Source organism: Nicotiana tabacum, chromosome 21 (genome assembly GCF_000715075.1).
Source record: "Nicotiana tabacum cultivar K326 chromosome 21, ASM71507v2, whole genome shotgun sequence".
Classification (NCBI taxonomy): domain Eukaryota; kingdom Viridiplantae; phylum Streptophyta; class Magnoliopsida; order Solanales; family Solanaceae; genus Nicotiana; species Nicotiana tabacum.
The window spans coordinates 7477454-7498855 of record NC_134100.1 but is presented as its reverse complement, the minus strand read 5'-3'; the positions used below and the strand labels follow the sequence as shown (position 1 = coordinate 7498855).

The 21402-nt window shown below is 37.1% G+C and overlaps 1 protein-coding gene across 1 annotated transcript; it reads right to left on the bottom strand.

Moving 5' to 3' along the window:
• Positions 1 to 4680: 4680 nt before the first annotated feature.
• On the bottom strand, positions 4681 to 5708 carry LOC107771483 (fruit-specific protein). Its single transcript, XM_016590846.2, has 2 exons — positions 5608 to 5708; positions 4681 to 5145 (listed from the first exon to the last, which is right to left on the bottom strand). Exons 1-2 carry the CDS (start codon positions 5660 to 5662, stop codon positions 4874 to 4876), a joined length of 327 nt encoding a protein of 108 aa, XP_016446332.2. The 5' UTR covers positions 5663 to 5708; the 3' UTR covers positions 4681 to 4873.
• Positions 5709 to 21402: the final 15694 nt, after the last annotated feature.

The window sequence follows — 21402 nt, the reverse complement described above, 5'->3', positions numbered from 1 at the left end:
AGTTCTACCCAAAACACCCAATTTTCCCCATGAAAACCCTTGATTTTGAAATGAAATTATGTAAAAAGATGGATTAGATTGAACGAAATGAGTTAGAAATGACTTACTAATGATTTGGAAGAGTAATTGCCTTTGAAAAATCGCCCAAAGATGTTTTAGGTTTGAGATAGTTTGAAAAATGAGAAATTTTTGGCTAAGTTATGATTTAGCAGGTCGCAAATATCGCAATTGCGAACCTCTTCAGGACCTGCTATCTTCGCATTTGCGATCAGATGTTCGCAATTGCGAACTCGCATTTGCGAAGGGATTGTCGCATTTGCCACAGCTGGGGATTTCTGAGGTATTTGCATTTGCGAGGAAATGCTTGCAATTGCGAGCAAGGCTGTACAGGGCTTACTTCACAATTGCGAAGAGCCCCTCACAATTCCCAAGTTCACAGACTTCGCATTTGCGATCCCCTCATCTCGCAATTGCGAGATTAGAGGCCAGCACCAGACCTGCAACCTACAACTATTTTCCCTAAGTCTAAATTCACTCCGTGGCATATCCAAAACTCCTCCGAGCCCTCGTGGCTCCAAACCAAACATGCACGCAAGCCTAAAAACATCATACAGACTTGGTCGTGCGATCAAATCATCAAAATAACATCAACAACTATGAATTAAACCTCAAATTCATGAAATCACTCAAGAATATCAAATTTCTAATTTCTCAACTTTAGGTCCGTTTATACCAAACCAACTCCGATCTTTACCAAATTTTACAGATCCATCTTAATTATTATTTCAAACTTGTACGAGGCTCCGAAACTAAGATACGGGCCCGATACCATCAAAAAAATGTATCAATTCACTTCTAAAAGCCTTTATATTTTCCAGAAAATAATGTTTTTCAAAAATTCATTTCTCGGGCTTGGGACCTCGGAATTCGATTCCGAGCATACGCCCAAGTCCCAAATTTTACCATGGACCATACGAGACCGTCGGATCACAGGTCCGGGTCCGTTTACCTAAAATATTGACCAAAGATAACTTAAATTTATTTTAAAAGCAAAATTTATCATTTTTCACAGATTTTCACATAATGACTTTCTAGATATACGCCCGGACTGCGCACGCAAATTGAGGTGATACAATAAGGAGATTTTAAGGCCTCGAAACACAAAAATTATTTTCAAAACAAGTGATGACCTTTTGGGTCATCACAATCAGACATCAGCAGATTAGAAATGTCTTCCAAACACTCCGAAACGGGTTCTAAACTCATCCGAGCCCTCGGGGGCTCCAAATCAAACACCCACACATGTCTGTACACATAACACGAACTCGCTTGCCCGATTGAAACATCAAAATACTCTCTAGAACCACAAATCAGAAACACATGAAAAACACTATGAACTTCAAGAGCTTCTAGAATTGCAACCAAGCATCCGAACCATATCAAATCAACTCCAAATGACACCAAATTTTGCAGGAAAGTCCCAAATGACATAACGGAGCTGTGCCAACTTTTGGAATCGCATTCCGATCTCGATAATGCAAAAGTCAACTATGGGTCAAACTTCTCTATTTTCCAAACTTCAACTTTTCCAACTTTCGCCGAAATGCCTCAAATTACCCTACGGGCCTCCAAATCCAAAACCAGATGCACACCTAAGTCCAAAATCACCATACGAAGCTACTAACATCATTCAAAACTTATTCTAGAGTTGTTTACTCAAAAGTCAAATTTCGATTAAATTCTCACCGCTTACGCTTCCAAAACTAGATTCCTTCTTCCAATTCGACCCTGATTTACTCGGAAATAGAATCCAACAATGCACGCAAGTCGATACACATAATATGAAGCTGCTCGTGTCCTCAAACTGCCGAACCAGACGTTATTGCTCAAAACGACCAGTCGGGTCGTTACACCAACATAATACGTTTGCACCACTGCTGGCTGAAACTATATTTTTAGTTTATCCTTTGCATAGCGCAGTATAACACGTAAAAGAAAGATTGTGCGAAAACAATACATGCATTGTGCTGGTGAAAATAACACGAGCTAGCTAGTTTTCGGACTTGTTATTGAAAAATAGCTAGTGTTTTCAAAGTCATTTTAAAATAGCTACTATTTTACTGCAACATGGAAAGTTCCAACATAATATACTGAAAATTGGTGCATCTGTGTATGAACTTCCATCATATTATGCTAGAACTTGAACACTCGAAAAGTTCCAACATAATATAATGGAGATTGAAGCACCTGTGTATGAACTTCTAGCATATTATGCTGGATCAGTATATTATGCTGGAATATTTTTCAGATTTGGAACAGTATTTTCGTTCAGATTTGTCTTTATATGAAAAATGGCTAAATTTCGATTACTTTTGAAACTGTGGCTATTTTTCAATTACCATTTATAAATCTGGCTATTATTGAATTTCATACGAAACAGCCCGAATGTCGCACCCTATATTAAGAATTCATGTTTATCAAACTAATTAATTAGAAGTAACTTCCTAGATTTTAGAATATTCCATTAAATTTTAATTATATTACTTTATTATACTAACAATAATCATTGGACATTTTGTTCTTTCTTTGACATCATTATTACGAGAGTACAATAATATTCTTGAGTATGAATTGTGAAAAGGGATGAGGTAAACTCAAAATTACATGAAAGGAAATTGTCTCGAAAGACCTATAAATATTTGAAATCAATGCAAACTTAGTTAAAAATAAGGCATAATGGAAGAGAAAAATCTATATAGGTAATACCTACTAGTTGAGAATAGATTTTAGTCTTTGCAAGGATTTATTATGATTATTATTGTTGTTGTTGTTTTTATTATTATATTTTTTTTTACTTGTACTTTTATTTTATTTTGATAATGATGATGATGAGTTGAGCTAAATAAAAAGAATGAGTATTCATATCGCCGACCCCAATTTACTTGGGACTGAGACATAATTCTTATTATTGTTAGTCTGAATTGTTTTTAATATTCTTACGTTCTTTTCTGTTTAATTCCTTTTCTACTTATTAGTTAGGCATATTCCACTAAGAATTTAATTTAAAAATTGTTAACTGAAATATGTGTTTAACCAATTATTTGTGAGCCACCTTGCTAATTATATTGATAATTTAATAAAGGGATTTTTTTTACCTTTCTATACACTATTTGAAATTTTATTACAAAAAATGTTCATATTTAGTTAATTACCCGACATAAACAAATTTTGTTTACAAAATATATACATTCCACCTTAAAAGACTCACAATCCATTATTAGTGTCTTCAATCAAGGGATTTAGCTCACATATTTCTCCTCTTCTCTTTCTTCTCTCCAGATTATTGGTAAATGGAGTTACACATCTCCAGATTTAGTTACATATTTGTTCACTTTTTCTAATATTAATGTGAACCTTTTTTCACACAACTGATTATATATTATACAACTTATTTATAACTTATTTACAATTTTCAAATATTATTTCTACTCAGTTATATACAACTACAATATTATATCACTTAAAAATAATTTTTATACAAATTTTATACAATGTCTTTTGTATATTTTGTATCTAATTTATATATAGTAAAAATAAATTTCATACAATTAATTATAGATTATACAACTTATCTACAATTTTCATACATTATTTCTACCCAGTTATTCACAACTACGATATCATACAACTAAAATATAATTTTTATACAAATTTTATACAATATTGTTCGACTTTCATATAATATTTAAATAATATATATATATATATATATATATATAAACAACATAATACGATTTACCTACAATTTTACTATAACTTTACTACAATTTCGTAAGTATAATATATATCGTGTCTTCTTCTTCTTTTTCTTCTTCGAGTTTCAATCTGAAATTCAGTCAAAATCAAGTCTAATCTTCACCAAAACACGCTCAAAATTGAGATATAAACTCAAAATAATATTCCCAATTGTTTGCAACAACGTCCAATCCAAAGAAATAATGATTTTTGAAAATCCAAATTCGAATTCAAAGTTTTAAAGCTTTTTAATGGCTGTCAATGGTGGAATTGTTGTTCTCTTTTCCTTTGCTTTACATTACTGGAATTTGAGGTATTGAAATATATATATATATATATATATATATATATATATATATATATATATATATATATATAGAGAGAGAGAGAGAGAGAGAGAGAGAGAGAGAGAGAGAGAGAGAGAGAGAGAGAGAGAGAGAGAGAGAGAATATAAAGGGATACCCATTTAATCTTTAAAGTGTATATACTTGGTAAATTTGTATATAGAATGTAATTAAATTGAAATTTGAGCAGGAAAGGTAATAAAGTTTCAAATAGTGTATAGGAATATAAAAATCCCATAAATAAATACTACTTACATATTTCATAACTTGTATGCACTTTTTTATTTTTTTTATAATTTAACACTAAGAAGTACTTTACGCAAACATTGCCTATACACAAATTGCAAACAAATACACTTTTCAAATGATTTAGCTAAACACAAATTATTATTCTCCCTGACCACTTAATGACATGATTAATATCACATATAGTAAACATTATCTCCCTTTAAGTTTCGTGCCTCTTTAATAAAGAAAATAGGGAAAATATAATGCATACTAATTAAATTGCATATAGGATGAAAACCACAAGAAGCACGGCTAACATTAAGATGTAACCCTTCATAGTAGTTTCCCAAAGGAAACTTGGTTACATATTTTATTTCTTACACAAACTTGAAAAACACAACATTATTTAAAATGCTTGAATAACACAAAGATCAAGCATTTATAAACTGTTCATTGCAGCCATATAATTGGACGAAGATCACTTTTACCCGCTTTTCCGATATAATTTATATTTTGTTGTGCTTAGCGCGAAGTATAGTTCCAAAATAACCTTCACCAGTAGCAGTAAGCTTGTCACATTGAGATCTCCATCCCTGAAATGCAGATGGAACACAATTGTAGCAAAGCCAACCATCACTGCAATCGCTTTCGACATTGCAGTATTTCAAGCATGTTACTATATCACCTAATGGAAGTAATTTATCTTTCATCATTGCAACATCTTCGGGTAAGTCTCTTAAAGCCATCACTTGCATCTTAGGAGATCCAGAGAGATTAACTGCTCATTGTTTAAAACATAACAAAGATTAGGAATAATAATGTGATCTTTACACATGCATATGGCCGGCCGGATTTACTGTTTATTCTTTCTTGGAGCAACAGAAAAGTTGTGTCCATGTGATCTACAGATCACAGATTCGAGCTGTGAAAGTAGCCATTAATTCATGTATTAGGGTAGGCTGTCTACATCAGACCCGGTCCTTACACGGAACTTGCGTACGGGATGCCCTGCCTCTTTTGGTATACATAGATTTATACATTGGTTATATATACATTGCTATACACATTATATATGAATAATACATATATTATACATCAGCTGACTATTTTTAATTTATATGGTTAGATGGGCGGCTATATAAGTTAATTCTTCAATAATATACGCAAAAACTTACACATTGATTTACATATATGTATAATAATTATTATAAAAGGAGAGAATAGTGGTAAAGTTTTGAACCTGTAATTGCAACAAAGAGAGCAATCAAGAGAAAAGCTTGCTTAAAGGACGCCATCTTAACGATGCTTTGGCTAAAGATATAAGATAGAAAGAGTGTGAATATTGATGCTTTGTTTCCTTCTTGGAAGATCGTATTTATAGACGTATACTAGTAAGTAGATCGGTCTTGTTAGTAATTTAGTCAATTATTGGGCTTCCCCATTCTATTAAAAAATGTTCTGCGGGGCATAAGAAAATTAAATAAGGATATTGAAATTAAAATATTGTGGGACAATCTTTATTATTGAATTTACACATTACATATATATCGGCAGAGGCACAGCCAAAATTTGAAGTTTATAGGTTCAAGATTATATTTATTTTAAGTTAGTGAGTTCTAAATTAATAATTTGTACATATTCAAGAAATTTTTCAGGTAAATATAAGATTTAAACAAAAACTACTGGTTTCAGTCGAACCCGCATTGGACACTGTGGCTCCGCCCATATATATAGGTTCCACCTTTTGTTGCCATCCCAAAGTTTCATTATATACATCTGTATACGAGTAAAATCGAGCCCCTTGGACATCTCGATTTTCCGGTAAGACAAACAGAACTGGAACGTGATCGTAAGGGATCAGAATCTGGGCGAAGAGCCTCTCATATCGGGGATCGAGTAAAACGCCCACCCTCGGAAGCATCGAGGCCATGTATCGCGGGTCCGGTTCGAAACCCTGAGCTTCAGAGAGCATTACCAAACGGCCGAACACGAGTAATAAAGGGCCATGACATCCGTGCCCAACTGGATGTCATGGCGTAAATCTCGGCCCGTATCAGCAATGAATCGGTAATTAGCATGAAGAAAGATTTTTATCCTTTTTTAGAATTGCACTTAGGGTAAAACTCCCCTACTATATAAAAAGGAAACTAATTGTTCATTAGACACATTGTAACATGCATATCAAGGAAATATACTCTTATTCTCTCTTATTCAAAGTTCTTACTTTTGTTCTTAAGTTTTTCATTAGTGTGAGCTCGGGATCGAAGGCAAGTACTTCGTTAAGCCGTTACTGAATCCGGGATCACTCTTAAACCTACTCATGACTCGTGAGACCTATGTAACCTAGGCTATGATACCAACTTGTCACGACCCAATCATAACCTGTCGTGATGGCGCCTAACGTGGTACTAGGCAAGCTGACATTTCGAAATGATTCCAACACTTTTAAATTAAAAGTAAAAACAACACAGGTTTAAATTCATCACTCAAAAACTGGATAGCAAGTCAAAATCAATATAGAAATTCTTAACATCGGGGTATTACTGAGTATATGAGTGTCTATAAATCACAAATCTAGGAGTACTGTCTATAATAATCTGAAACTAAATACATAAAGCAGAAAGATAGGGAAGGAGAGACAAGGTCTGTGAAACACCAGGCAACTACATAGAAATCCCCAAACGATCAACTGTGCAAAGGAATCAATACCCACTGTTCCAGAAACACCCGTATCTGCACACGAAGTGTAGGGTGTAGCGTGAGGACAACCAACTCAGTAAGTAATAAGACTAAATAAAGTACTGAAAGTAGTGACGAGTTTCACAGTTATAGTTCAATTACAATAATTTCAATATAGGAAGATATGCATGCTTTCAAGTTAGACAATTTAGGCCAAAACAGTTAATTCATGTCAAGTTCAAGTGAAATAGAATATAATATCTCTCAGAAATTACAAGACGGTTATATATGACAGCTGAAATGCAATAGTAATGAAGTCAAATGCATCCTCTCAGAGCAATAGTCACACAGTCCTTTCATTCACTCCAACCTCACAATCACTCATTCCTCACAGTCACTCAATACTCCCATTTGCTCAGCACTCGACACTCGGCATTCACTCTCAGTAGGTACCTATGCTCACTAAGGGTGTGTCCAGACTTTGGAGGAGATCCTTCTGCCCAAGCGCTATAACAAGACAATCATGGCATAAATCAGCGAAACATGCTGCGGCGTGCAGCTCGATCCCAAAAATATCCTCACAATCAAGCCCTCGGCCTCACTCATTCATCAACCTCTCCAGTCTCTCGGGCTCTCAGAAATCATGAAAATTATCCCAAACAGAAATGATATAATGTATAAACAAAGAACAATAAAGACTGAGATATGATATGCAAGTAAAACTAAGACTGAGTACAAAACAACAATTTAGCAAATAATTTAACATGTACATGACCTCTGAGGGTCCCTACAATACTAACACATGGCCTAAACATGATTTTTGACATGATTTGCAGCTCAATTTCTATATCACATGAAGAATTTACGGATAAAAACAAATTTTCATCTACACAATTCCATAAAATGGACCAAGTCGCAATTTCTACGGTGCACGCCCACACGCCCGTCACCTATAATGTGCATCACCTTAATACCAATCACAAGACATGTAGTACGGGGTTTCATACCCTCAGAACAAAATTTAGAACTGTTACTTACCTCAAGTAGTGCAAATCTCTACTCCAATACACCATTGTCTCGCGAAACGGCCTCTGAATGCCTCCAATCTAGTCACAAACAGTTTGATACAATCAACATGGGCTATAGGAATCAATTCCTTAAGGATATATTAAACTCTTAATCAAAAGTCAAAAAGTCAACACAAAAACCGCCCCTGGGCTCACGTCTCGAAAGCCGATAAAAGTCACAAAACCCGAAATTCTATTCAACCATGAGTCCAACCATACCAAATTTATCAAAATCCGATACCAAATCATCACACAAATCACCAAATCAAACTCTCCAAATCCCTAGCCTCAAACTCCCAATTTATACCTTAAAACTGCACAATCTAGGTGGGAAAATCAATGGGGAAATAAGATTATTGAATAAAAATGAGCACAAGTGACTTACCTCAAGAAACACCTAGAAAATATTCTCAAAAATCGCCCAATCCCGAGCTTGAAATGTTGCAAATGAAGCAAATTCGCGAACCCTTGAATTTAAATGTTTTGCCCTGGGGTCTCGCACCTGCGCTCCACTTGACCGCATCTGCGATCTCGCTTCTGCGGATAATCTTCCACTTCTGTAGAATCACTAAAGTCCCCTGGACTCGCACCTGCATTCCAGGTTCCGCACCTGCGGAAGAGCTTCTGCGGCCCATGATCCGCTTCTATGGAACCAACCTAGGCCTCTCCACTCTGCATCTGCGGAGCCTTGCTTGCACCTGCTGGCTCGTAGATGTAGTTACCCCTTAGTACCTACATCCTGCCCCAGGATAGCACAACTCTGCACCTGCGCAATCCCAGCCGCACCTGCAGCCAATCCTTCGCAGGTGTGATCACACCAGAAGAGTCCCAACTTAAGCAATGCACTAAGTCCCGTTTTCGATCCGTTAACCATCCGAAATCAACCCGAGGACCCCGAGACCTCAACCAAACATACTAACAAGTCCTAAAACATGATACAAACTTAGTCGAGCCCTCAAATCATCTCAAACAACATCAAAAAATCGCACCCCAATTCAAGCCTCTTAAAACTAAGAAATTCCAACTTCTACAAATGACACTGAAACCTATCAAATAATATCAGATTGACCCAAAAAATTTCATATAAGTCATAAATGATACCACAAACCTACTCCAATTCCTGGAACTCCTATCTGAGCCTGGTATCCACAAAGTCCACTCTTGGTCAAACTTTTAAATTTTCACATTTCGTCATTTCAAGCCTAATTCCATTATGGACCTCCAAATCACAATCTAGACACACTCCTACGTCTAAAACCACCCAACGGAGTTAACGGGACCATCAAAACTCCATTCTGGAGTCGTTTACATATAAATTAACACCCAATCATGTAATGACCCAACCAGTCGTTCTCATTAATTGCACTTTGCTCGGTAGTTTTTGGGCATGAGTATCTCTATATGATATATTATATCTTATGTGAATCGTTGGTTTTGGTATTCAGTTTATTCGGAATTGATTTGGAAGAATGATTCTGAGCTAGAAGTTTTTAATTTTAAATGCTTGACCAAGTTTGACTTTTTAGTATTTGACCTCGGAATAGAATTTTGATGGTTTTGTTAGCCTTGTTGGGTGATTTTGGACTTTGTGGCACGTCCAGATTATGATTTGGAGGTCCACAGTAGAATTTGGCTTGAAATGGCAAAAATTAAAATTTTGAAAAGTTTGACCAGGAGTGGACTTTTTGATATCGGGGTCGGATTATAATTCTGGATGTTGGAGCAGGTCCGTAATGTCAAATGTGACTTGTGTGCAAAATTTGAGGTCAATCGGATGTGATTTGATATGTTTCAGCATCGGTTATGGAAGTTTGAAGTTTCAAGTTCATAGGTTTCGAGTTGAGGTGTGATGCATCATTTTAATATTGTTATGTGTGTTTTGAGGCCTCAAGTAGGTCCATGTTATGATATGAGACTTGTTGATATGTTTGAAAGGGGCCCCGAGGGGCTCAGGTGAGTTTCAGATAGGTTTGGATTGTGTTGCGCTCGTTTTTGATGTTTCAACGTTGTTTATTCAAGAATAAATGGTACCACATTAAGCAAATAAGCTCTAATTACTGTTTTGATTAAAGAATTAGTTCTTTATCGTAATTACGAAGCCATAGCAAAAAGAATCATCGAATTTGGACATCGTATGAGGGAGTTATGCTCATTTTAGTATCAGAGAAGAGAGTTGGTGATGGTGTTTCGCATATGCGAAGTTGGGTCTGCATCTGCAGCCCCGTGGATGCGAAAAATGGTCTGCAAAAGTAGAAATAACAGCTGAAAATGCGCAGGTGCAGAGTTTTTATCGCAAAAGCGAAAATCCCTATGTATAAAAAAAATCAGACTGCGTTCTTTTGGTATTTTGAGCATATCTTGAGTTCTAGAGCTTCGATTGAGGTGATTTTCGTGGCGTTCTTCTCATATTTTCATGGGGATCAGTATCTAACTACAATTTTTGTATTTTAATTTTATCACAAAAGTTTATTTTTGAATTAGTCCATGGATGTCAGTATCTAACTACACACATAGTTTTGAACATTGATTCAGAGTCGAAATTGGATGAAATTAGTATGGTTGGACTCATAATTGAATGGGTTATTGGATTTTATGAGTTTTGTCGGGTTCTGAGGTGCAGTTTCGAGATGGTATTTTTGGAGCATCGCTTGGCTTGCTCGGTATTGAAATTGACTTGTTCGAGGTAAGTAACTCTTCTAAACTTAGTACTGAAGGTATGAAACCCCGAATTATATGTTGTTGAGGTCATTTATGTTGTTGAGTTATTTGCTTTCATTGCTTTATATACTCAGTCATACCCATTCATACATATTATATCTCAGTCTCTGTTGTTATTTATTAATACATCATATCATCATTTTCGAGCTAGTTTCATGTCATTGTGAGCCCGAGAGAGAGAGAGAAAGAGATAGAGAGAGAGAGAGAGAGAGAGAGAGAGAGAGAGAGAGAGAGAGACTGGAGAGATTGATGACTGAGTGAGGTCGATGGCCTGATTGTGAGGATATTGATGCTATGGCACGTGAGTTGTCCGTGCGGATTCTGATCTTGATACTATGGCACATGAGTTGTCCGTGCAGCATGTTAGTTATCCGTGCTGATCCAGATATTGATGTTATAGCACATGATTTGTCCGTGCAGCACGTGACTTGTCCATGCGAATTAAAACACTTGGGCTGTAGGAGATCCTCCGGAGTCTGCAAACCCTAGTGAGAACAGTAGACTACGTGTGTGTGTGTGTGTATGAATCAGGTTACACGCCTCAACGAGTATTGTACAGTGCTGAGTGATTGGGTTTGCTGAGTATTGAGCACGGTAATAGAGAAATGCGAGACAGTGATATTGGGTACTCTGAGAGTGTGAATACATGATTCATCTCTAAGATACATGGCATTGGCATGCACACAAGACATACATGCACAAAGATGCTTTTTTCCTTATACTTTATGGTATCACGTCATTCATGACTTCTCACATGTTGGTATATGAGTATGGGGAGATATTTTACACTTGCAATCTGAAAACGAAACACTTACCAGATGAAAGGTTTTTGAGGAAAATTATAGTTTTCAAACTATCTCATATTTTTTGACAATTTCGGTAAAGGATTTGGGTTTTCACTGATATACTTGAAAAGCAGAACTATTTTCCTGAACTGTGAACGAGCTGAGCATTTTATTATTAATTTATTCTTTGTGTTGCTTATGAATATTGTTGTGAAGTATTACTGGATGTGGACCCTAACCTTGGTACAAGCTCGGCACTACTTTCAACCTAAGTTTAGGTTTGTTACATATTGAGTACATGGGGTCGGTTGTACTCATACTACACTTCCTGCACATTGCGTGCAGATTTCGGATGCTGATGCCACCGTGTTCGATGAGAGCTGACTTAGAAGATGTTCCGGCGTCCCTGTTGTAGCTGCCTCTTGTTCATGGTAGCCTTAGAATCATTAAACTCTGTTTATGTACTTTTCAAACAGAAAATGTATTTGTTTCATATAAGTTTTGTAAATTTTGTTCTTAGAAGCTCATGATTTGTACTATCAGTCCTTGGAAAATGTATAAGATTCAGATAATTCATTTGTTTAATTGTCTTATTAATATTATTGAAATTGGATAGTTATTTGTTGGCATACCTAGCGGGTTGGGTTAGGCGCCATCATTACTAGTGGATTTTGGGTCGTGACAGATTGGTATCAGAGCTCTAGGTTCATAGGTTCTACAAGTCATGAGCAAGTGTCTAGTAGAGTCTTGCGGATCGGTATGACGATGTCCATACCTATCTTTGAGAGGGCTATATGGCATTTATTGTCACGCCCCGAGCCTAGGGGCGAGACCGGCACACGATGCTTCATTTATCCTTGCATACCAACTTGCGACTCAGGAATTATGAACATATAATGTCATACTCTAGCCAGGGGCCACATTGCAAAACAATTTGCGAAGTAAAATATAAAACTGAATAGAGGCTAACGCTGACTAAATATCAACATAAAGCTGTCGCGCCCCCTTTTTCCCTCTGCAGAGAGGAGTTCGGGTTTCGATATTCATGGGGTGTAATGGCTCATTTACTTTTGGGAATTGGGTATTGCGTCTAACGATTTTAAGGTGCGTTAGGGCACCTACAAGATTTATCTACAAACTACGTTTGGATAACCATAAATAGGGTAAAGGCTTGAAATTATCCTAAGGGAAAGGTGTTAGGCACTCCTCAGGATCCAATAGTGTGGTTCCCGGCCAGATAGTTTTTTGTGAATTTGTGCAATTAGCAAATAAAAAAGTAGGGTTCAAATAATAGGGGATTTAAGTTTAAATACACAAGCGTTTGAAAATAATTATTGAAAGGTAAAATTTTGAAAAGAGTTACAATCTAAAGCATGCTTATGAATGTAAAATGGGTGTCCTAGGTTTGTTTGTAATATGGATCACATCAATGCAATACCCGGTATAACAGTCCTCAAAAAAGGGGATACACGTGGTATTAGCACACCAGTCATCATATCCATATCTACCCTTTCTCACCCCGTGAGGGTAATTAAAACGCTGATTGGTCTCAACTTTTATTGCATGTTATTACCCGTCCCTTCCTATCGGTCCTGGGGGAATTTAGGACTCCTATCCTATAAGGAGGTTCTAGGCAGACCCTCAGGCTTAAAGGCAAAATACTAAGGCGACATACAAAACAAGTAGGACTGCATTTAAGGGGAAAAACATAAAAAACAAGCAGAAGGCTCAGTTATACCTCCACAAATAATGCACACAGACATCATGACTTATACACAGTTAAGATCTGAATTTAAAATCCTAAAGCAGGGTGTTTAAGTGGTAACATGAGAACCAGATTCATTACATGACTCAGAAAAGAAGTCCGAATCATGTTTGCCTACTGATTTTAACAGTTGTTAATTAAACAAAGGCAATTCAAGTTTTATTTAAGTTATCACCTAAGGCTTTCCTAGGCGTAAAGCAAGATGCAGCAGTTATTCAGAATTGTAAGACAATTTGGAGCTTATTTTTTACCCAAAGCGTATTCTGTTCTAGTGGAATGCAGAGATTATTACCAGTTATTTTAAACGGGATAATCAAGTGTAAAGCTGTTTTCACCTTTTTTAATATCATCAATTTACACTAAGTGTAAGTGAAAATAAGATCCTAAAACATGGTATCAAAAATGCAGGATTCCTAAGAGCAGGATTTCTAAGTGCATATGGCAAGAATGCAGAATTCCTAGAGCAGGATTTCTAAGTGCATATGGCAGGAATGCAGTAAAGTACTAATTATTAGCAGATTTTAAAACATGATGTTGTAAAGGTGAACATGCTGAAACAATAAACGTAAGGCCTAAGAGCAAGATTTCTAATGCATGCATGAATCCTAAACATGGTTTCTATTGCACAAATAGGAACATAAACCTAATGACAGGTTTTCTACCCTTAACAAATTATAGCATGCATATTTCCCCATCCCTTTTCACTAGCCACCCCAATACTTGTTTACAAATTACTACAGACTATGTGATAGAATTACATGAGAAATGCAAAATAAGAAGTTACAACTATAGGAAGCCTGATTCTGACTTCCTTTTTGAGTTATGCAATAAACCACCTCAAACGCCAAATATTGTTCCAAAGCCTTACTCATGCCTGAGTGTGAAAGAGTTCCCTAAGGACCTCAAGGGATCGCGGGAAGTGATCACACCCAGATTGCATAACCAAGAGAGTGAGTACAGTGTGGGGCTAGCTTTTATGTGTCCAGGTTCAGAGGGAGCTCAAGGGCCCCAAAGCAAGGCTCACATAAGAGGGGCAGAACCTAATTATCTAAGAGTGCATATGAGAGTGCTTGTCATAGATTTAGGAGAGTTGAGTCGGAAAACAGTTTTGAAAATGATTTGGTTTGAAATAAATTTGAACAACAACAGGAGAGTTGCTTAGCGAAAAACAGTTTTGAAAGGGACAGGGGATAGGAGCAACAATCAAAACATACAGAATAAGTTCAAAGAGCAGTACAACTTCAGTAGTTACTAACAAGGAAAGTAGGGGTTGGGGACATAGAGGACCCAAATAAAAAACACATAATTAGTCATGAATCAAGTACATTAGAAGACATGCTAGTTGAAGGACATAAACAGGAACACGTAAACATGCTGATTATATTTGAACAAAGGAGGGTAGAATTTTAAGCATGCTGAGTAAAGCAGTAAACAAGAAGTACAATTTTAATGCATGAGCCATTAAGTTAGTGCAGAAAGAGACAAGTATTGACAAACAAGGGAACACATAGAGTTGAGTTTTAGAATTTAACTAAGAACATATCAGTTGAAGAAGCAAAGTGCAGAAAAAGGTAAAACAATTAGAGCTCCTCAGTCTAGCCTTGGCTTTCGGCCGGCTAGACAAAGCAGTATCACAAGTAGTAGTAGAGAAAGAAAGAGAATTTGAGTGTGTAAGTGTATGTTCTGAACTCAGTTGTTCGTATGTTTAAAGAAGAGAGGGTAGAGTATTTATAGCTTTAAAAAGAAGTGGAAAATAAGGTAACAAGTAAAGGTTTATCACAAATATAGAAATAGTCATCATTAGAATCAATTAATAGAAGTACTTCACTTAATCAAAGAGTTACAGCTCAAACGGTTACTATAGGGATAATTAAGGAAAGAGAATCAGTTTGAGAAAGATTGATTTTTACTATATAAGGGGTGGTAAAAGTATAGAGTATATAATTGAGTCTAAGTACATAATATACTTAATTTGGGAAAGGATTCAACAGGGGTGAAACATCATAACAAATAAAGGAAGGGAATCAATCAACTTAAACAAACGAGTAAAATTAGGGGTTTATAAGAAAACCTTGCAATCAAACCATAACTTAAGGAAGTCAATATCAATCAAGAAGGAGTCATGATTCTGCACTTCGACATATAAATAAAAAAGAATGAACAGGCGTATCACACGTACAGGGTCAAATATATTGACAAAAAGAAGCAAACTAGATGAAACACAAACATACCAAGGTGACATGAGGAGGCTAAGGACTACAAGAAGCATGGTAATCAACAAGTCAAGTAGTCACACAAAACTAAAAATGAAGAAACCAGTCTAACACATAGCAACAGGCAAAGGAGACCAGACCAACACACGGAAATAAGTAAAGGGAGTCTTCAAAAGCTCACAGTAATAATTGAGGAAAATTTTAAAAAATTTGGGTTTTAACAAAGCTGGGTTAAAAAGGTAAGAACTCAAAATCAGTCATGTTAAACAAAGAAAAGGATCTAAACACAAAGAACTCGGTCAAAACAAGTATACAAAATAAACAAAGACAGTTCCAAACCTCGGATAAAACCAAAAATACCTAGGGTTTTCAACACGATGAACCAGGTAGAAGAATACATAAACAAACCATTTAAACATAGTAAAATCATAAGACAACATTGAAACTCTGAGAAGAAGTCTTTTAAAAAGAGGTTAATAAAACTCTAATTGTTGAAGATGAAGAGTCACTTTGAAAGAAATCGAAAAACTTTTGAGAAAAAACCAAAAGGTTCATAACATGCACAGATCTAAGATAGATCTGAAAGAAAATCGAAAAGCTCTTAATGCTAGGGTTTCAGAGAACTCAGAAAAAGTGAAAAGACTTCGAAAGGTTACCGATCTAGCCGGAAAAGCCATAGATCTGACTCGAACGGTCATGGATGGCCAGAAAAAGGACCATGGATAGAAGTTGAGCAAGGCTTGGACTAGATCTCTTTGATATCTTTCCATGAAATCAGGAAAACAGGCAACCAGTAGACATATGAGACCGATATATGTCTCAAACAGCCATGGGAGTCCATGGATTGAGTGAAAATCGGAGGGGATTAGGGTTAGTTTGGGTGGTGGCGGCTAGATTTTGGGTGAGGTTGTAGAGAGAGTTGGAGAGGAAGGGGATTCAAGGGCGGCGGGTTGGTGGAAATGAATTAGGTTAGGGGGGTCGTTTAGGTTTAATTATGGTAGGTGGAATGTGGACCGTTGATCTGAATGATCAACGGTCTAGATTGAAAGGGGTAGGTGGGGATCCGGTTTGGGCATGGATTAAAATTGGGTGTGGGTCGGCTAAAATTGGAATTGGGCCGGGGAATTGGGGGTTTGATTTGGGTTATAATTAAAATACAAAAGGGGCTGTTATTTAAATAGCTAGTTTTCACTTTTTAATTTATAAAAAATAGTCAATAGTTTCTGAAAAATAAATTAAAGTACTAAAATGATTTATAATACATAATTACAAATTTAAAAATATGGGATCCAGTTTTATAAATGTAAAACCTAATTAAACCTTAAAAGGGCTAATATTGCAATTATGTGCAATTTAGCTTTAAAAATACTAAATAAAATTATAAAAATATGTAAAAATTACATTAGCCATATTTTGGCATAAATATAAAAATTCAATAGATGAATTATCAAAAATAATAATTTTTAAAACAATTATTGGGATTTTATGGATACAAACGGGGAAATAAATCAATTAAAAATCTTTAAAATTATGAAAAAATAATAAAACACTTGGAAATGCTTATATATGCACACATATGTTATTTTGAAGGTATTTTGTATATTAAAAATATATAGGGAAAAATTGGGCATCAACAGCTGCCCCTCTTTACCCGGGAAGAATGAAAGAGTTTCCGGTAAAGACATAATGGCCAATTTTGACCAAGCAAAATGGTTTGAAGAGGTTTAGGCCGCACCCTGGCTTCTAAGTTTCCTACATATCCATGGTTTCATAGGAATCAGTCCGTATGTAGTTCAGGATCCATCGGCGGAGTATGTCGATGAAGACATTTCAAGAACGGACGCAATATCTAGGGCCGGGTGAATGGGAAGTTTAAGGGAGTGGTTAGGTTTGGTAAGGCTACGGGTACCAGAGCAGAATTGCTCCTGCTGGGGGTAGCCGTTTCTTGCCGTTTTACATGCAATTAAAAACAATACAAGCGCATATTGTGCATAAATTTAAACATGATGCAAATTCCCAATGGACCATGAATGTTGTCTTTGGACAGTTAGGAATGGCGTCCTCAGACCATGATGTCCTGGGCCATGAAGTGTATGATAAAAGATTCGCTGGCCATGAAATGATGTTCTTGGGATACGAAGATGGTGCCTCCGAACGATGACGCCTTTAAATAATGATATGCAAGAGATCGCAAGAGATCCTCAGGCCATGACATGGTGTTCTCGGGCTATGAAGATGGTGCCTCCGAACGATGATGCCTTTGGATGAGTTGGTGATATTTCAGCCCATGAAAGATGCAGTAGTATGATGCAGACAAGACAGAGCTTAGTCTTTCGAACTGAAGGGCAGAGCTTAGCCTATAAGAAAAGTGAAATAACTAGTATTTGAGATGGTGCTTAGTTTCGAAGAATATTGGAGGTAGAGCTTAGCCTCGGAAGGCAAAATGATAGCCTTATGCAAAGATGCGAATGCAAATGGAGGTAGAACTTAGCCTTGGAAGGTAGAATGGTAGCCTTATGCAAATTTGGAGGCAGAATAGTAGCCTTATGCAAATTGGAAGGCAGAATGGTAGCCTTATGCAATGCAGATGCAGATGGAGACAACGATTAGTCTCGGAAGGCAGAATGGTGGCCTTATGCAGATTGGAAGGCAAAATAGTAGCCTTATGCAGATTGGAAGGCAGAATAGTAGCCTTATGCAATGCAGATGTAGATGGAGGTAGAGCTTAACCTCGGAAGACAAAATAGTAGCCCTATGCAATGTAGATGTAGATGGAGGTAGAGCTTAAACTTGAAAGGCAGAATAGTAGCCTTATACAAATTGAAAGACAAAATGGTAGCCTTATGCAATGTAGATCCAGATGGAGACAACGTTTAGTGTCGGAAGGCAGAATGATAGCCTTAAGCAAGAAATAAGATAATAAATGACAGTAGAGTTTTCTTAGCTGATAGCTGATTGCGGCATTGTGATTACTAGGAGCATTGTGACTTCAGAGCATTTCTTGTGTATGCTGATAGCAAATGTTTGGAAAGTGCAACAGTTCTGAGAATCGTATTTTCGAACAATGTTTGTTCTGTGGCGTATAACATGTTTAATGATTCCGCAATCTTAGTGCCTGCATCCAAAGAAAAATAATGAGTTTTGTAAGGGGAGGCTAGTTCGTATCCACGCTGGCTTTGCTTGACTCATTCGGCTTTGATTTGGTGATATCGTATGTATCATTGGGGTAGCATTGCTAAACAACGCAATTTCAATAATAAACATGTATGATTTGTAAAAGTATGACATAAATGTATAGTTGGAAATAGCTTTTAGATGAACCGACGACTATGACGTGGTTTGGGACATGGCAACCTCTCTTGCTACTGCCCCAGTTTGATGGGTTGACGCTTCTGACTATTCCTTGTGCGGCGATTGACTGAAATTACTTTGGAATTTTGAGGTCCTCTTCAAAATTCTTCCCCAGTTTCCAGTTGCGGGGGAAATGAAATTTTTATTGAATTGTGACCGAACCCATAGGGCTACCTACGTATCCCCTCTTAAACGGGAATCACGTCAGGCGTAGTTCAATTTACATTATATAAGGAAAGAATAAATATTACACATAGTAACGTTTGCCTGCATCTGAATTAATTGGTTTCGGCCAGACTTCTCCGTCCATTTCTACAAGTATGTGAGCTCCTCATGTTAAAACCCGGTGAACCATGTATGAACCCTACCAGTTGGGAGAGAAATTCCCTTTGTCTTCATCTTGATGCAGAAAAAGTTTCTTTAATACCAACTGTCCCGGTGTAAAGTGTCTTGGCTTTACTTTTTGTTGAAGGCTTTGGACATTCTATTCTGATAGAGTTGACCATGGCAAACTGCATTCATTCTCTTTCCGTCTATAAGGGCTAGCTGCTCATAACGACTTTTCACCCACTCTGCATCGTCGAGCTCAGCTTTTTGTATGATCCTTAGGGAAGGAATTTCTACCTCAACGGGAATGACAACCTCTGTACTGTAAACCAGCATATAGGGGGTTGCCCCGGTAGATGTGCGGGATGTGGTGTGATACCCCAATAGAGCAAATGATAACTTCTTGTGCCACTGTTTATGCTTCTATATCATTTTTCTCAATATCTTCTTGATATTCTTATTGGCGGCTTCTACAACTCCATTCATCTGATTTTTGTAGGCTGTAGAATTCCTGCGTCTGATCTTGAAAGTTTCACGCATAGCTTTCATCAAGTCACTGTTGACTCTATAAGATGCTGCTTCAACCCATTTGGTGAAATAGTCTATGGCTACCAGGATAAACCTATATCCGTTGGAAGCAGCAGGCTCAATTGGTCCAATAACATCTATTCCCCAGTCGGCGAACGACCACGATGAGCTTGTTGTGTTGAGCTCTCTCAGATGTACCTTTATCATGTCTGCATGTATCTGATAGCGATGGCATTTCAAGATATACTGGATGCAATCTGTCTCCAGAGTCATCCAAAAGTAAGCATCCCGGAGTATCTTCTTCACTAAGACAAAACCGTTCATATGTAGACCGCAGGTCCCAGCATGAATTTCCTCTAGTAGCTTGGATGCTTCCTTTGCGTTAACACATCTTCACATTCCCAAATCAGAAGTCCTCCTATACAGGATTCCTCCGTTGTGAAAGAAGTTGTTAGACAATCTCCGAAGTGTGCGTTTCTGAATAGGATTTGCAAGTTCTGGGTACTCTCCTCTTGCCAAATATTCCTTGATAACATGAAACCAAGGCTTTCCATCTGCTTCCTCTTCAACATGGGCACAGTAAGCTGGCTGATCATGGATTTTCACTGGAATGGGATCAATGAAATTTTTGTCTGGATGATGTATCATAGATGAAAGGGTAGCCAATACATCGACGAACTCATTTTGGATTCTAGGGACATGCTAAAATTCCGTCTTCATGAACCTCTTTCTTAATTCTTGTACATGATGCAGATATGGGCGTATCTTGGAGATCTTGGTTTCCCATTCTTTTGGTACCTGATGTATAAGCAAGTCTGAATCTCCAATCACTAGAAGCTTTTGAATGTTCATGTCAATGACCATTTTGAGCCCTAAGATGCAGGCTTCATATTCGTCCATATCGTTGGTGCAGGGGAACCTGAGTTTGGCAGACACTAGATAATGCTGATCGGTTTTTAATACTAGGACTGCTCCTATGCCAACTCCTTTAATGTTTGTTGCTCCATCGAAGAACATTCTCCAACCGTCATAGGCTTTTGCAATGTCTTCTCCTATGAATGATACGTCTTCATTAGGGAGATATGTTTTTAGGGGTTCGTAATCTCCATCAACGGGGTTTTCTGCAAGGTGGTCTACCAGTGCCTTTCCCTTGACCGCTTTCTAAGTTAAGTAAACAATGTCGAACTCACTCAATAGGATTTTCCACTTAGCTAGCTTGCCAGTAGGCATGGGCTTCTAAAAGATGTACTTCAAAAGATCCATCCTCGATATGAGATATGTAGTATAGGCATAGAAGTAATGTCTCAGCTTCTGAGTTACCCAAGTCAAAGCACAATAGGTGCGTTCCAATAGAGAATATCGGGCCTCATACAGGGTGAACTTCTTACTGAGATAATAAATGGCTTGCTCCTTCCTCCCCGTTTCATCGTGCTGTCCCAGAACGCAGCCGAAAGCTCCATCTAACACTACAAGGTAGAGTAATAAGGGTCAACCTAGCTCAGGCGGGACTAAGACTGGTGGTGTTGATGGGTATTCCTTTATTTCATTGAAGGCTTTTTGGCAGTCATCGGTCCATCTAGTAGCGGCGTCCTTTTTTAATAT

What these genes read in the sequence shown, in the direction of transcription:
- LOC107771483 (XM_016590846.2), bottom strand. Translation starts at nt 5,662, where the DNA reads ATGGCGTCCTTTAAGCAAGCTTTTCTCTTGATTGCTCTCTTTGTTGCA. An exon ending in TCTCTTTGTTGCAATTACAG is followed by an intron (nt 5,146 to 5,607) that starts GTTCAAAACTTT and finishes AACAATGAGCAG; the next exon opens with TTAATCTCTCTGGATCTCCT.